General features: G+C 54.4%; 3 protein-coding genes across 3 annotated transcripts; 1 reads left to right on the top strand and 2 right to left on the bottom strand.

Moving 5' to 3' along the window:
• Window positions 1–4: 4 nt before the first annotated feature.
• Window positions 5–5,627, bottom strand: GGS23DRAFT_581194 (putative ABC transporter). The gene is made up of 16 exons (XM_051517169.1): window positions 5,132–5,627; window positions 4,524–5,058; window positions 4,240–4,466; window positions 3,908–4,187; window positions 3,624–3,857; window positions 2,855–3,567; window positions 2,644–2,806; window positions 2,358–2,597; window positions 2,113–2,311; window positions 1,989–2,060; window positions 1,887–1,937; window positions 1,773–1,837; window positions 1,535–1,719; window positions 1,050–1,483; window positions 902–982; window positions 5–827 (listed from the first exon to the last, which is right to left on the bottom strand). Exons 1-16 carry the CDS (start codon window positions 5,330–5,332, stop codon window positions 131–133), a joined length of 4,377 nt encoding a protein of 1,458 aa, XP_051369092.1. The 5' UTR covers window positions 5,333–5,627; the 3' UTR covers window positions 5–130.
• A 515-nt stretch (window positions 5,628–6,142) lies between these two features.
• Window positions 6,143–8,525, bottom strand: GGS23DRAFT_581190 (regulator of chromosome condensation 1/beta-lactamase-inhibitor protein II). The gene is made up of 3 exons (XM_051517168.1): window positions 7,764–8,525; window positions 7,062–7,690; window positions 6,143–7,010 (listed from the first exon to the last, which is right to left on the bottom strand). Exons 1-3 carry the CDS (start codon window positions 7,843–7,845, stop codon window positions 6,159–6,161), a joined length of 1,563 nt encoding a protein of 520 aa, XP_051369091.1. The 5' UTR covers window positions 7,846–8,525; the 3' UTR covers window positions 6,143–6,158.
• Window positions 8,526–10,417: 1,892 nt separating this feature from the next.
• Window positions 10,418–14,544, top strand: GGS23DRAFT_581186 (cytochrome P450). Its single transcript, XM_051517167.1, has 8 exons — window positions 10,418–10,720; window positions 10,788–10,942; window positions 10,998–11,037; window positions 11,091–11,731; window positions 11,831–12,085; window positions 12,214–13,341; window positions 13,411–13,604; window positions 13,685–14,544. Exons 1-8 carry the CDS (start codon window positions 10,606–10,608, stop codon window positions 14,352–14,354), a joined length of 3,198 nt encoding a protein of 1,065 aa, XP_051369090.1. The 5' UTR covers window positions 10,418–10,605; the 3' UTR covers window positions 14,355–14,544.
• Window positions 14,545–14,838: the final 294 nt, after the last annotated feature.

The raw sequence follows: 14,838 nt of genomic DNA, 5'->3' as shown, positions 1-14,838 counted from the left end.
GAAGCACAGTCAGCGATTTGAATTATTTATAGACATAATAGCCTAACATATCACATTCTGATTATATACTGTATAACGCTATCGGCCCTTGTACCTAGCACCCTCTTGGACCTCCACGTGTCCCTCTTATTTAGAAAGTTTGACTTGAATCCGATGAGATGTTTGTGCCCATCTCGATCACAACGTCGTAGACACGACCGTCTCTAAGCTCTACCAAGGTATCCCTGCCGGGCCTCGCATACTCCCGCAAGACTCCCACCCTATGAGTGACGGTAATGACGGTGTGGCCAGCCGCGGTGAACTCTTGGTCGATAACCCCGTGGAGGGTCGACTCTGTAGCATGATCCAGGGCCGCAGTGACTTCGTCCAGGAGAATGATCGGCTGTACGCCGTCGTTCCGGAGAACGTTGACCTTGAGGATCGCCCGCGACAGTGCAAAGAGCTGGCACTGCCCGACAGACAGTTCGGGGAAAGACGAGACCTCTCGGTCGAGGACCGGGTGGTCGCGGAACGCGGCTAGATCGCCAGGCACGGTCGGCTCCGAAACCGAGCCCGCAGGTCCCTTGTCTCCTTTAATAAAATGCTGCCACAGCGCTGTTCTTTCCAACGCTCTAACAATAGCATCGTCCGACAGCATCCCGTCCGGATCCAAATTAGACCGCAGGGTTTCGTTCGATAAGAGTAGAGCATCTTGAGAAACCGTGACGAAACATCGCCGGCGTATGGTGTCTCGCGGCAGTCGGCTGATATCGATATCATCCACTTCAATGCTGCCGGACCGCAGCTCGAGCATCCGTAGGAGCGTCAGAAGTAGTGAGCTTTTCCCACTTTTCTCAGTCAGCTTAAAATTTCCCTGTGAGATTGTCGGAATATGCGTCTCGCGCCGCCGTCTATGGCTTACCTGCCGGTGCGCCCGCAGAGGATGAGTCTCTGCCCCGCAGCGATGTCTAAGTTGATGTCCCGTAATGCAATAGCGTCGGCGCTTTGTCGGAGGGTTAGCTAGATGTCTCGGTGGGAGACAGTTCGGCTTCACGAGGTAGAAAACCTACTGATACGCAGCGGTGACACCTCTGAACTTGATACGCCCTCGGGATGGCCAATTGGCCGGGGGTTCACAGTTTTCCTCGATTCTGTCCTCGGGCGGCACGTTTCTCTCGAGCGTCTTCAAGCGTGAAACGGCACCGAGCGAGACTTCTAGGGTAGTCCACGATTCCACCAGTCGTAGCAATGTGGTATTCGCAACTAGCATCACGTTGAGGGCCACTCCGATCTGGCCTCCACTGACCTGGCCACGCAACGCGACCGCTATGGCAATAACACCTGTTGCCATCGCTGCTGCGAGCAAGTCAAGAACAACATTAAGCCACCTCTGCAGGGATAAGAGAAGAAACTCGGGGCGCTGCGAGTTCTCCACGCGTACGATGTTTTCCCGTGCTGCTTCTCGGCGCCAGCCAAAGGCGCGGATGGTTTCAAGGCCTTCAGCCTGATTAAAGTTAGTATTAGGTCGTATTATGAGATTGAAAGTAATACTGACAGATTCTAAGAAACTCGAAAATACCGCGGCGCGAGATTCTAGCTCGAGAAATCGGAGCTGCCGTGATGTCCGGAGATAAACTTTCTGGATCACGTAGACTAGGACCACGCAGGCCGGGAGAGATAACGCGAGGTATTTCTGCGCCATCAGAAGAAGGGCGGCTTGCATGAGAAGCTTGAAAATTTCTTGGACAATTAATGTTTGCGGGGTTGCGAGAAGAACGCGGCATGCGACTCACGATTTGTCGTGTTCGCGAGTGCTGATGGTAGTTGCTTGTCCAGGAGTTGTATGTCTTGGCTGAATCTAATTGCTTCTCAGCAGCGGCACGGTCCTAGACAACGGAACTCCAAACCTATTCAGAATTGACCCATTGTCGGTGTTGGAGAAATAGGAGAGCGGCGCCCTTAGAGAATGTCAATTGATACATGTTCTTGGTCGCGGATAAGGTGCTTACCTGGTGACGATATCCAACAACCGGTGATGCAAGCGTATCCCAGACTGGGGGGCAATTCGAATGACCGTAGACCTAGTTACCCGGTCAAAAGAACTACCAAGTTCCAAGTCAAAAGGAAACTTACCACATAATTCCATTAGTTGATGACCATGACATGAGGGACAGGAACATGTAACCGCAAGTGTAGAATACGGTATTTCCATTGCCGGATTCCATCCATAACTGAAGCCAGAGCTGTGGTGTTGTTATGGAGAACGAGTAAGAGGCAGTGCACCCAACAATGAGAAGTAGATTTACTAGGCCGACGAAGCGGAAATAATACCCTACTTTCACGTTAGCCTGCTTCACGAATCGTAGGACTGAAAATACCGTAAAGAGAGAAGTCTCCTGTCTTTCTGGCAAGATCGACCTCAGCTTCGTCTCTTGCCCGAAGCTCAGCTTGGAGCCTGTTAGAGTTCGCCGACGGGGTACTCCCGGGTTGATTCCGAATGTTGGGAACAAACTTCGTTATCGCGGCCGATTTCGCCTTGATCGACTGCCAACTCCCTTGCTCTTTTACACCGCATTCACCGAGGATCACGATGTGGTCGGCAACAGGAAAGTGATGGCCTAAAGCCGGTCAGTTAATTGCCTTCCGGCCTGTAGTAAAACCCACTTGAATTGGCGACAAGCACGACGGTTGTCTTTAGCTGACGAAATAGGCCTCTGGGCCCGAACAAGTTGTTGAAGACGTGGTTTTCTGTCTCACCATCCAAGGCGCTAAATGCGTCATCGAGCAGGGCTATATCACATCTAGCAAAGAGCGCGCGAGCGAGAGCCTTCAGCCGTTAGCATCGCCCGGCGAGGATCTAGGTGATCGAACCTACCACTCGCTGTCTTTGGCCCCCAGACAGGTTGAGCCCCTTGCTGCCAACCTGTGCGTCGTCACCGTCCGGCAGGGAGTAAAAGTCGTGTGTGAGACAACATGCATCCACCACTTTACGATACCATTGCGCGTCGCCACGGCCTGCCATTCCATGTATGACTTCCTTAATGCTTCCGTTAGGGAGCCATGACCGTTGTGCGCAATACGCAATCTGCTTCGTTGATAGCTTGATAGAGCCCCGAATAGGGGCTACTTCGCCAAGGATCGCACGTAGCAAAGTTGACTTGCCGCTTCCAACGGGACCTGAGATGACCGTAAGAGATCCTTGAGCAACTTCGATGTTAATATTCCCCAGTATCAGCGCCTTCTCGCCGATCGTTAGGTTACGGATTACTATGGCTGAGCTATGGTGAGTTGTCAATTGACTAGACGCAGGCTCTATATCTGGGGCCCTTGTGTTGGCTTTTAATATACTCCCACGTTGGTCACGCAAAGGCGGCCGGAGTAAGAAGCTCTGGATTCTATCGAAGCTTGCAAATGCCGCGACCGCTCTCGGCACAATTGTCATGACCATATTTGCTGGATGGGTAATCATGCCCAAGATGGCGACGGTAGTGAATGCAGTTTCGGTGTCTAAGTTGTTACCATGAGCAGCTGTGATAATGGCAGACAGGACTAGTGTGATTGCTGGCGAGAAGATGCCGAGCGCATTAGCTGTGCTCGTATCAGTTAACATTTTCACGTCGATAAGTTTGGACGCGAAGACGAACCGCTTGCGTTATAGTAAACCATCATCCATCTAACTTTGGAAGCAACTGAAAGCTCAACTTCGCGAAGTTGCTGTATTCGGTAGGCAAGGTGATGCTGAAATCCGAGCATTTTAACTACTTTCATGTGGCTAAGTAGAGAACTCGTAGCCGCAACGCGACTTTGCGTCGCAGTATTCCAGTCTTTTTGTCGGGGCCGAAGATGTTTGGCGACATAGCGGCTCACGTACGAACATACTGGGAGAAGTCTTTAGCTTCGGAACAGGAGGGGACATGGAGGAACTTACGGTAGACGAGAAATAGGGGTAGAGGCCATATCCACCCCACCTCCCCAGCCAGCAAGACAACACCTATGATCACTTCAAGGACCTGAGCCAAAGTTTCGTGGAACATTTCACCGATCCCTTCCAGGCCGTCTACATCCGTGCTCATGAGTGTGGTTGCTTCGCCGTTGTCATAGGTAGTGTTGGGTGAATTCATCATCTTGTGATGGATGAGGCCCACTGGGGCACTTTTAGTGATTACCTTCAGTCTGTTCAACGCATGCTGGTACACGGCAGTGGATATCTAAACCTCAAGTGAGCGAAAGGTTGAAGAAACCGGAAACGCGAGTACCTACCGCAAGGCCTAGATATACGGTCGCAGCTGATAGGATAAGCCAATAACCGTAATTACCTACCGTGTTCGTAGGGGCCATGGTAACAAATCTGATCGACTGCTTTATAAGTACGGGCTGAGAATACCGAAAGACTATCAGGAATAGTCGTGGCACGATGGCGGCTAGAAACGGGCTCCTCGTGCATTTCAGTACCGCTAAAGGCAACGCTCTTTTTGTCTCGGGTTTCGCTAGGCAAGTTAATATCAGCTACATACGAAGCATTCGCAGAAAATGGGCAGACGGACCCCGCTGAGTCCACGTCCGTAGAATCGTCTTCCTCATCAGTCCCGGCTTCATGTCTTTGCCAAGAGGCGGAAGGTCTTGGGGGCCGAGAATATTTCTGTAGCCCCGACGCAGGATCGGGTTGATCCAGATGAAAAACACTCTGCTCAGAACACCATGCGACTCTTCACAAGATCCCCCCGAATCGGTATTACCGCTTTGTGCGGGGCGCTTCCCGCAGGACTCGAGTATTAAAAGCATCAAATGCATGACAAGTCGCGCAATCAGCGGATTTCGGCTTTCCAAATGCGCATGCTCCCCAGGCGGCATGGTCAGCAGCACCGCATCACACGCCGCGGAGGCAAGGAGATACAGAGTCGCAAGATCCGAAGGCGTGGAGGACCGGCGCGACTCCATAAACAATAAGAGGCTCAATCCCAGCGCTGCGACCAGCGAAACCGCGAGAGACACGGTAGCCGTGGTCTCGGTCTGCGCGGGTGAGACATGAGGCTTGGCCAAGTATGCCAAGAGCACGATAGAGAGCGAGACGCCAATAACCTATATACGCGGCTCGGATCATGACTCTCAACTAAACATCTTGACATGACAAGTTTTGGATATTGCTACACACCGCTTTGGGCAGACCTCGCCAGCTTGAGATGGGGTTTGGGCGGGATGCGCGGAGTTTCCTGAGCCGGACAGGCAAGTAGAGCAGAAATAGGACTGCACAAAGCGCGGAGATCGCATCGAAGACTTGCTGCGGCGTAGCGGTAACTACTCCGCGTAAGTCTTCCCTCCCTTGAGTGACAAGTCCGAGGTGGGTTGGAGGCATGGCTATGCAAATTCATTATCGCGATGAATATTGTCCAAGGTACAGTCGGTGATCACGGAGGGCTGGCGATGACGGGCTGTGCAATAAGCCGGGCATTGGGGTGGCTGACCTCTGTGTTGGCTGTCGAGACTAGCACGGCCACGCCATGCCTCCGAACCTCGCTCGCCGGTGCGAATTCTCTCCGGTTCCTAGAATCCTACCTGGCATGGAGTTGTCGGAGGTTCAGTTGCATGCGATCTCTTGGCACGCTCAGCACGTCGATAAATCCCCCCGCCCCTACGCTACTTTAGCGAAACCCCCTTTTTAATGGATGGCCCCGAGTAGTGCATAGCCGAGAGAAGTCGTCTGAAAAGTACAACGGTGATTTATTACATCTTACATCCTAAGTCCCAGGTACTCTACCACTGGCTCCCCCCAGATCGCCGCAGGTTCTCATGGCGGCTTTCCGTCAACTTGGTCAGGATTAAGCAGCGCTTCCATTAATATCTCCAGTAGTTGCGCCAAGGTGGTACTTGCCAAAGGGTTCGGCCGAGGCCGGGTCGTATATAGTCCGAAAGATCTGGGGGATCTTGGATATGAGGTGGTAGAGGTTCCGAAGCCCGTAGTTGCAAGATCAGAGCCCGGTCTACAAAGGCGAGCTTTGAGGGCGGTTCCGTGGAGGTGATATTAACGATGCGAAACCTTTCCCACGATTAGCTCGCAAACCAATTGCGCTGTACTAGACCTGTACTACTAGACATAATATAACTCGAGGGGGTCTCAACGCCTAAGTGGTTCAACGGCTACTTGACGTCCAGCATTGCGAGATAATTCAGAGTCACAAGGTTTATTTAACTAGTGCGGCAACTAAAGAGAACTGTCCACCTGCACCCGCCCCTGTTAGGGTCCTCCCCTCGGTCTCTCCGCTTTGAAGGGGTTGGGCGATCTGTACGTCGTCGTAAGAACCGAAGCCAAGCTGGCCTTGCGACCCGAAACCAGTAACATATGCCTTTCCGCCCTTGTCGATAAAGATAGTGTGGTCCGTACCACAACACGCGTAGACCACGTGACCGACGTTGGGGACCTCAGTCGGGCGCAGGCAAATGCGAGCCTCGTTTCTCCCGTCATAGCGAATGAGAGATATGTCCTCCAGCTGCTCAGAGGTGAAGTCGATACCGAGCTGTCCGCAGTCCATCCGACCCCAGGCCAGACACCGGCCGTCAGCAGTTAGTGCAACAGAGTGATGAGCACCTCCATCTAGATGGATGATATTCTCCCCACAGAGGTCTCGGACCTTTGTCGGATATGGCACGAGGATGGAATTTCCACCAGCACCTTTCGCGTCGCCGGCCTCGCCAAAGCTATTCAGGCCCCAAGCCCAGACATTATCTTTCCGATCGATCGCAAAGGAGTGATACTCCCCGGAAGCAATGAACTTGGCGTTATTGCGGCAGACACCGACTCGGCTGGGTTTGAAGGATTCCAAATAGCGGCGAGGTAGGACCCGGCGGCCAAGTTGATTCTGTTCGCTCGCGCCCCAGGCCCAGATGTTCCCAGTTGCATCGAGAGCCAATGCGTGGTTAGCTCCGCAGGCGATCTGGGTGATCTTTTCAAGGCCGGAGATGCAGGCCGGCTTTCTCTGAATCTCGACAACTACCCCATTTGCGTCGAGGGAAAAGCGATCTTCCCCTTTCGAATCCTGTGAAATCTTAGTATTACTCTCCCCGAAGGAGAAGGGGACAGAACTCACCCTAAACGTACCCCATCCATACACGAGCCCAGTATCGGTGAGTGCAAAACTGCAACTGTCTCCAGCGGCAACTTGTACGAATCTTGTACCGGAAGGGAAGTACTTTTCTGGGACTGGGGCAGGGGTCGATTCGTACGGATTTAAATCCCCATCTGAATCGCTGCTATCTTCCTCAATGTCACGCAACCCACCGTTCCAATCTGTCTCTCTTCCGAGGGCGCTCTTGTCGTTAACTCCCCAGGTGATGATCTGATTTGTGACGGTTAACGCAACGGTGTGCATGCCACCGCAGCTAAACTGATCCACGTGGAACGCGGATGGGTCTCGGGGATCGAGATATGGGTTGATGCGCGGTTGAGTACTTTCTGTTACGTTAGGGCCCAGACCAAGTTCGCCGGACTCACCATTTCCAAAGGCAATAATAGCGAGAACTTCAGTGGGAGGATGGTTGATGGTGGGAGGTATCGCGGGGCGGGATGCAGGCCGACCCCTTTTCCTCACTAACGTTGTCCTTGCCCGCTTGGATGGGAGTCGGTTGGCGTGGTCTTCTTCTAGGGCACGTTTGGCCCCAGTAGCCTTCCCACGAGGGTGTGCAACCTCGGCTTTAGGCGGATTCCTTTTTGAGACAGCTGCGAAGCATGGTATACGGCGTGAGTACATACGTAGTGAGCAAAACGCGACCATAATGGATAGCACACTCACTTGACGTGGTGCTTTTGGTCTTTGGCGTCTTTCTGCGATTGGCCGCGGCTTGGCGTTTCTGGTGACGCTTCTTGGGAGGCATCGCGGGGGTCTAGATAGAACTGATGTGGAAAGACAGAACAGGCAAAAAGCAGGGATGCTCCAGGGGGCGGGGAGAACGACAACAAGGGGCAGACGCCGAAATATGAATGGGTTGGTTGCGAAGCTAGCGATGAACAAGGCCGTATGCCGAACGGGATACGCAGCTATGTGAGATACGCAGTAATATATAGATGTATATGTAGGGCCCTTAACGAGTGCGGCCTGGCTTCTCTTGCAGCATCACCATCTTTACGAGTATCGATGACAAAGGATGCGAGAAGTTTGCTCTAGTCACCGAGTACAAAGGCTGTGGGTGTCTCTCGACACGGCGTCTTGGTCGCAGTGTCTTCTACATTGGCTGTCGCTAATTGGAATCCTCAACCCGCCCAGCCACGGCCATCTGCCATCGTTTTGACATGTATTCTGAGATGCAACTGGGGAGCGAAGGGAAGGGAAGCCAAAGTCGAGGAACGGCCGAGAATCTATTGTTGGCTACTAGGGCGGCTCGCTGGCGGGGCCTGCCAGGAGGGAGGAACTGATGTTGGCATAGCTTATCACGAGAGATGATTGCGAGCTTCGGGGTAGGGTCGGGATGGATCGAGGTCGTGAAGATGGGCGGGTGGCGGCTGATGGTGGGTTGATGAATTAGGAAAGATGGAAGTGTTGGTACGCCAGCGAGGGAGGGGAGAATATAGGTATTACTAGGTACACGTATATAGGCAAGCGTGGCGCCCGGGGAGTTACATGTGGCTCAGCTGCTGCTGAGGTTCCCGCTGCCAAGTCGGCGTATCCTTAAATAGGTGTCATGCAACACCAATCACCCCCACTGCCAGCTACTAATAACGTCCTTCTCTCTCCCTGTCCTCACGACGTCGTTGCGTCGTCCCCTGGCTTGCAGAACAAGCCTTGCCTTGTCTCGCTGGTTAGCAACTTGGCAATTCACATGCCGGCTTGGTAATGCGCATCGCGGTCTCGGTCGAGGTATATTAGTTATCGCCTGCTCGAAGCTGCCGAGGCATGACGGGGGGGCACGGGCTCTGAGATACCAAAACGGCTCGTCGCGCCGAAGATAGGCCAGGACAAGCTGTATAGTGCACTATCGATGGCGGAACTGAGCAGTCTCGCGGTCTCGCGGTCTCGCGGTCTCGCGATCCCAAGGGTTTCCCCGTTGGCTCCTGTCTGCCTGTTTTAACCCGGGCGGGATAATGCAAAGCGGGAGGGCGGCACGGTATCTTAGGCTCCGACATGCCGATAGCCAGTCACGTCCGGCGTTATGTTGCTTACGGATTGGCTCGTGGCCAATGACGCCTTCGCTCTCTAATATTGTGGCTAGAAGAAGACGCTGAGCCCAGACGGAGGTACCTCGGGAAAGTGCCAAGGTACCTGATGGCGCAGCACGCTGGGCAATTGTGGCACACAGTACTCCGTAGGTACTGCAGTAGGGCCTCCAGGTACCTAACCACCTATTTATTTTCCTGGATGCGGCGTGCTCTCGGCCAAGGCTTAACCGGGTACCAGGACCACAGAACACTATAAGTAGGTACCTATGACGACAACATGCCAGCATCTCATAACACGCCTAAACCCAGAAAGACAGCTCCTAGATCTCCATGTACCCATGTACTTCACCTGACTGGACACACCGTTCTTCGCTGTCGGAGGCGCCGCTGACCTCCATCGAGATTCCTGGCCTTTTCGACCTTGCATCATGCACGCCACCCGCCAGTCCTCTCGCCCCGCGCCTCTTAACACGTATCAAGCTCCGACCGAACAAACCGGGCCCGCCGTGGCATGAAACAGCTCCCTCCGAGCTTCGAGAAACCCCTTTTCGACTAGACGCCAAGACGCTCTGTAAGGCCCTAGGGATTCATGCCGTGGCGATGGTGCAGTACGACACGTAGAGGTCTTTGAGGTCGCGGGATCCCGCGCGCCGTGGCAATAGTGACACTGGCCAAATCCTTCGCAGTTCCCACAATGCCATGTAGGTCAGATCAATGCATTCGCCGGGCTAACTGGGGCAGGCGGGTATGCGTCTCTACTAGGTATATACCTACACATGCACGCGTTCGTGCTGCGATGGACCCGTGGAGATGGGATAGCGGGTCGATAGTGATTCACGACGTTTTCTCGTCGTCACTGATTAGGGTGGAGCAAGTCGAGAACCAGCCGAGGTTCGCTGGCGTAGGACTCGACACGATCACAGGAAAGAAAAAAAAAACAGGGCCTGATCGAATGAGTGTGGTGGGCTGAGCATTCTGTATCTATCTCTCTTTCACGGCCTTCATTCCCTAGTTATGTCTATTCCTTGTTCCCGTATCCGCCAGCGGCTTGGTGCGACCGGCTTCGGTCTCGCTAGCGGGTTGAATGATTACAATACTACCTGCATCAAGTGATAATCCGCCCCAGTCATCCCTTTCCTGTTGTTTCTGGTCCCCTGGCAGGAGGTCGGAGATCAACCCAGAAGTCCGTGTTCGAACATCCTCGACCGAACGGAGATTCGGCCAGATTTTAGTGGCTAGCGGGTGTTGCATTCTCCAACGCTAATATAAATATATATATACCGATATTCCCACTCACACGCTCTCCCTCTTAGCCACTAGTTGCATACCCACTTACAGACATAGCCGCACACTGACATCACGTACACATATATATATATCCATACCGGCCTCGACAGCTCCCAGCGAGCTTCCAGACAGCTTCCCACGCAAACATCCGCACCCCTATTACGTGGTCCAGCATCCCAACTTAGCCAAGCAAGATGTCGGGAGAAGTTCCCATTCCAGAACCCCCAGGTCTTCCCTTGATAGGTCACCTTGCCGAACTCGATAGGGAACTTCCTATACGGTCCTTCATTTCACTTGCCGACAAGTACGGTCAGTACTGACCTGACGTGTGAAGAAGGCAGGACAGCGAGGACGGTTGCTAACTGGACCTATACAGGCGAGATCTACAGGCTTCGTCTTCCGGGACGATCGCTAGTTGTATGCTCAAGCCATCGTCTCATAGACGAACTATGCGATGAGAAGCGATTCTTAAAGGTCCCCAAAGGTGCCCTGCATGAGATCCGACAAGGCGTGCACGATGGCCTGTTTACGGTAAGGTAGCTCCTATGGCTACCCATCGTCCGTATAGCTCTAACATACAGCTCAGGCCCGGCTGGAAGAGCCCAACTGGGGAATCGCTCATCGAGGTTGGTTGATCGGCACTCGACACACGCTGCTTTCGGAATGCTGACATGCCCAGTGCTGATGCCCGCATTTGGCCCTGTATCCATCCGAGGCATGTTTGATGAGATGCACGACATCTCCTCGCAGCTCGCCATGAAGTGGGCCCGATATGGACCGCATCACCCGATCGAGGTCCCGGACGACTTCACTCGTCTCGCGCTCGACACCCTCGCTCTCTGTTCGATGGGCTATCGTTTCAATAGCTACTACACGTCCGAGCTGCACCCCTTCGTCGCAGCCATGGGCGACTTCCTCACCGAGTCGGGCAACAGGCCCAACAGAACCATGCCGTCCTGGTTCTATAGAAAGGAAGACGCCAAGTATTGGCAGGACATCGAAACCTTGCGAACCACCGCTGATGAGGTTCTGCAAGAGCGGAAGAACCACCCGTCCGACCGCAAGGACCTCCTCACCGCAATGCTGAAAGGAGTCGACCCTAAGACGGGCCAGCACATGTCTGACTCAAGCATCACGGACAACCTCATCACATTCCTCATCGCAGGGCATGAAACAACATCCGGCCTTCTCTCCTTCGCGTTCTACGAACTCCTTAAGCACCCTGAGGCTTATCGCAAAGCGCAGCAGGAGGTTGACATGGTTATCGGGAAAGGACCCATCACCGTGGAGCACATGTCCAAGCTTCCGTATATCGCAGCCGTAGGTCTTTAACGCTCCGATTTCGTTTAAATATTTTTCTTGGTCGCCGGCCGTTCTTCTCTTCGCTGCACCGTTGCAGATTGGCTTACCTGGGTATAGGTTTTGCGCGAGACGTTACGAGTCGATTCGCCTATCTCTCAATATGCTTTGACGGCCAAGGAGGAAACCCTTCTCGCAGGCAAGTACCTGATACGCCCAGACGAAACCATTGGCGTCCTGATAAAAAAGGCGCATTGTGATCCGGCTGTATTTGGTGCCGATGCCGAGCAGTTCAAGCCGGAACGTATGCTTGATGAACCGTTCAATAAACTGCCCAAGAATGCGTGGAAACCGTTCGGGAACGGGCTCCGTGGGGTATGTGTTTCTGTCTCCCTGCATGTAGAAATACCCCTTTTCCATTCTCCCTACCGTCGGCAATCTGATGTGGACGATGGCTTTGAAAATCACGCCTCTGGCAGCCCAACTAATGAAAAGCATCGCAGTGCATTGGTCGGCCCTTTGCCTGGCAAGAAGCGACGCTGGCCATGGCTATACTTCTGCAAAACTTCAACTTCGTCCTCGATGACCCAGGGTACAGCCTGGCCTTGAAGCAAACCTTGACTCTCAAGCCGAGGGGCTTCCGCATGAGAGCATCCCTCCGTGACGGGTTGACGGCGAGCCAGCTGGAGAATCGCCTGGCCGGGAAGGAGATATCGCCGGCATCTCCTCAGGGCATAGTACGAAATGGTTCAAACTCAGCCACCACCAACGGCCACAGCGGGAAGCCCATGACGGTCTTATACGGGAGCAACAGTGGCACATGCGAATCCCTTGCACAGCGGATCGCCAGCGAGGCGTCACATCGCGGCTTCAGAATCTCCAGGCTTGACCACCTAGACACTGCCAACGGAAGCCTACCTAAAGGCGAACCAGTCGTCATAATTACGGCGTCATACGAAGGACAACCGCCAGACAACGCGGCTCATTTTGTTTCCTGGATCGAGAGCTTAAAGGGGGAGACAGCCCTGGAGGGCGTGCAATACACCGTATTTGGCGTCGGCCACCGCGAGTGGGCTCAGACTTTCCATCGGATCCCGAAGCTGATAGACAGCAAGCTCAGCGAAGCTGGCGCTACTAGAATCGCGGATCTTGGGCTCGCCGATGTCGGGTCGGGCGACGCCTTTGTCGACTTCGAAAGCTGGGAGGATGGGGTATTCTGGCCGGCACTCGCGAAGCAATACGGCACGTCAAGCGATGAGAGCGATGTTCTGCAAGGTGCTAGTCTTAAGGTGACAGTTACAAGCCCGCGCTCGTCGACTCTCCGGCAGGATGTCATGGACGGTTTAGTGGTGTCCACTCGCACGTTAACCGCTGAGGGGGAACCGGTCAAAAAGCATATCGAAATTACGCTCCCGAGCGACCAAACGTACCGAGCAGGCGACTACCTGGCAGTGCTCCCCATCAATCCCAAGCCCGTTGTCGAGAGGGCAATGCGCCGATTCCATCTCCCCTGGGATTCTCACGTTACCATTTCCAGCGATGAGATTAGCTATCTCCCCACGAACACGTCGCTGCCTGCTCATAACATCCTAGGCGCCTACGTTGAGTTGTCCCAGCCGGCTACTAAGAGGGTAAGTCGAGGAATCCGTCCCGGATCCATCGATGAATGAGGGATAAAGACAACTAACAATGATTTGCAGAACATAGCTGGCCTAGTCGAAGCCACAAAGGACCAAGACGCGAAGGAAGCCTTGAAGAAACTCGCAAGCGAGTCTTACGAGGAGGTCTTGGCCAAACGTATCTCGGTGCTCGATCTGCTCGAGAAGTATCCCTCTGTAGACCTGCCGCTGGGAGTCTTCCTCTCGATGCTCCCCCCTATGCGTGTGCGCCAATAGTACGTAACTGCTCAACCCGAACCCCTTCCTCGTCATGGCGATGGCATGACCTGGGACAGACGCGTGCTAACAAACGTAGCTCGATCTCCTCGTCGCCGCTATGGAACCCCTCGCACGTGACGCTCACCTTCTCGCTCCTCGAAGCGCCGTCCAAGTCCGGGCAGGGCATGCACCTGGGAGTGGCGTCTACGTACATGGCGTCGCTGCAGCCCGGCGACACGCTACACGTGGCGGTGCGGCCGTCGCACGCAGCCTTCCACCTGCCGCAGGACGTGGAGAACACCCCGGTGATATGCGTGGCGGCGGGCGCAGGGATCGCGCCGTTCCGGGGCTTCGTGCAGGAGCGCGCGGCGATGATCGCGGCCGGGCGCAAGCTGGCGCCGGCGACGCTGTTCTTCGGGTGCCGGCGGCCGGGGCGCGACGACCTGTACGCGGAGGAGCTGGCGGAGTGGGAGAAGGAGGGGGCGATCAGGGTGGTGCGGGCCTACAGCCGGGACCCGGGCGCGAAGTACCGGTACGTCCAGGACGCGCTGCTGGGCGAGGAGGAGGCGGTGCTGGAGGCCTGGCGGACCGGCGTCAAGATGTTCATCTGCGGGTCCCGCGCGGTCGGCGACAGCGTCCGCGCGGCCGTGATGCGGATCGCGCGCGAGGAGGCCCGCCGCGAGGGCAAGGACGACTCCGACGAGCACCTCTCCGAGTGGTGGGAGGGCCTCCGCAACACGCGGTACGCGAGCGACGTCTTCGACTAGCGAGGACGAGAATGCGTCGTGTCACAGCTAGCCTGGGCGGAGTGGTCACAAGAGATGTGTAATGGAGGGACTGGTGTTCGTATGTCTAGAGAACTTGGGATTTAGATTGGTAGTTACACGGACAGGAATTGTAGATAGACAGCGAGAATGTGCATAGTTATATATATATATTGTTGTTCGCTTCTGCAAAGACAAGAGAGTGCGTGTTTTCAAAAGCCGGACACATAAAACACCTGGAAGCTCTCTTGGAACCTTGATTCGACAGGATACTGTTACCGGAAACGTTACGCTGTTATACCGCTCATAGCGTGCCTAACACGCCTAGGGGCAGAACTCATTGTGGTCGACATTCTGGGGTGGAGGCGGCGATGCTGTCGTCAACTGCATCTGCGTATGCTATTCAGGGCAGGCCGATGGGTCACTCGTTAGTAGGTGTGACGTTCATGTCTGCCTAAGGGTATTCGTCTCCCTTGCTGCTTAACTT

Source organism: Durotheca rogersii (assembly GCF_024521655.1).
Source record: "Durotheca rogersii strain YMJ 92031201 chromosome Unknown GGS23scaffold_24, whole genome shotgun sequence".
Classification (NCBI taxonomy): domain Eukaryota; kingdom Fungi; phylum Ascomycota; class Sordariomycetes; order Xylariales; family Xylariaceae; genus Durotheca; species Durotheca rogersii.
The sequence above is the reverse complement of the archived record's forward strand: the minus strand, read 5'-3'. Positions and strand labels throughout refer to the sequence as shown.

What these genes read in the sequence shown, in the direction of transcription:
- GGS23DRAFT_581186 (XM_051517167.1), top strand. Translation starts at nt 10,606, where the DNA reads ATGTCGGGAGAAGTTCCCATTCCAGAACCCCCAGGTCTTCCCTTGATA. An exon ending in AGCTTCCGTATATCGCAGCC is followed by an intron (nt 11,732 to 11,830) that starts GTAGGTCTTTAA and finishes ACCTGGGTATAG; the next exon opens with GTTTTGCGCGAGACGTTACG. An exon ending in CCCAGCCGGCTACTAAGAGG is followed by an intron (nt 13,342 to 13,410) that starts GTAAGTCGAGGA and finishes AATGATTTGCAG; the next exon opens with AACATAGCTGGCCTAGTCGA.
- GGS23DRAFT_581194 (XM_051517169.1), bottom strand. Translation starts at nt 5,332, where the DNA reads ATGCCTCCAACCCACCTCGGACTTGTCACTCAAGGGAGGGAAGACTTA. An exon ending in AGGAGACTTCTCTCTTTACG is followed by an intron (nt 2,312 to 2,357) that starts GTATTTTCAGTC and finishes ACGTGAAAGTAG; the next exon opens with GGTATTATTTCCGCTTCGTC. An exon ending in TCAACTAATGGAATTATGTG is followed by an intron (nt 2,061 to 2,112) that starts GTAAGTTTCCTT and finishes CCGGGTAACTAG; the next exon opens with GTCTACGGTCATTCGAATTG.
- GGS23DRAFT_581190 (XM_051517168.1), bottom strand. Translation starts at nt 7,845, where the DNA reads ATGCCTCCCAAGAAGCGTCACCAGAAACGCCAAGCCGCGGCCAATCGC. An exon ending in GACCAAAAGCACCACGTCAA is followed by an intron (nt 7,691 to 7,763) that starts GTGAGTGTGCTA and finishes CATGCTTCGCAG; the next exon opens with CTGTCTCAAAAAGGAATCCG. An exon ending in ATGGATGGGGTACGTTTAGG is followed by an intron (nt 7,011 to 7,061) that starts GTGAGTTCTGTC and finishes AAGATTTCACAG; the next exon opens with GATTCGAAAGGGGAAGATCG.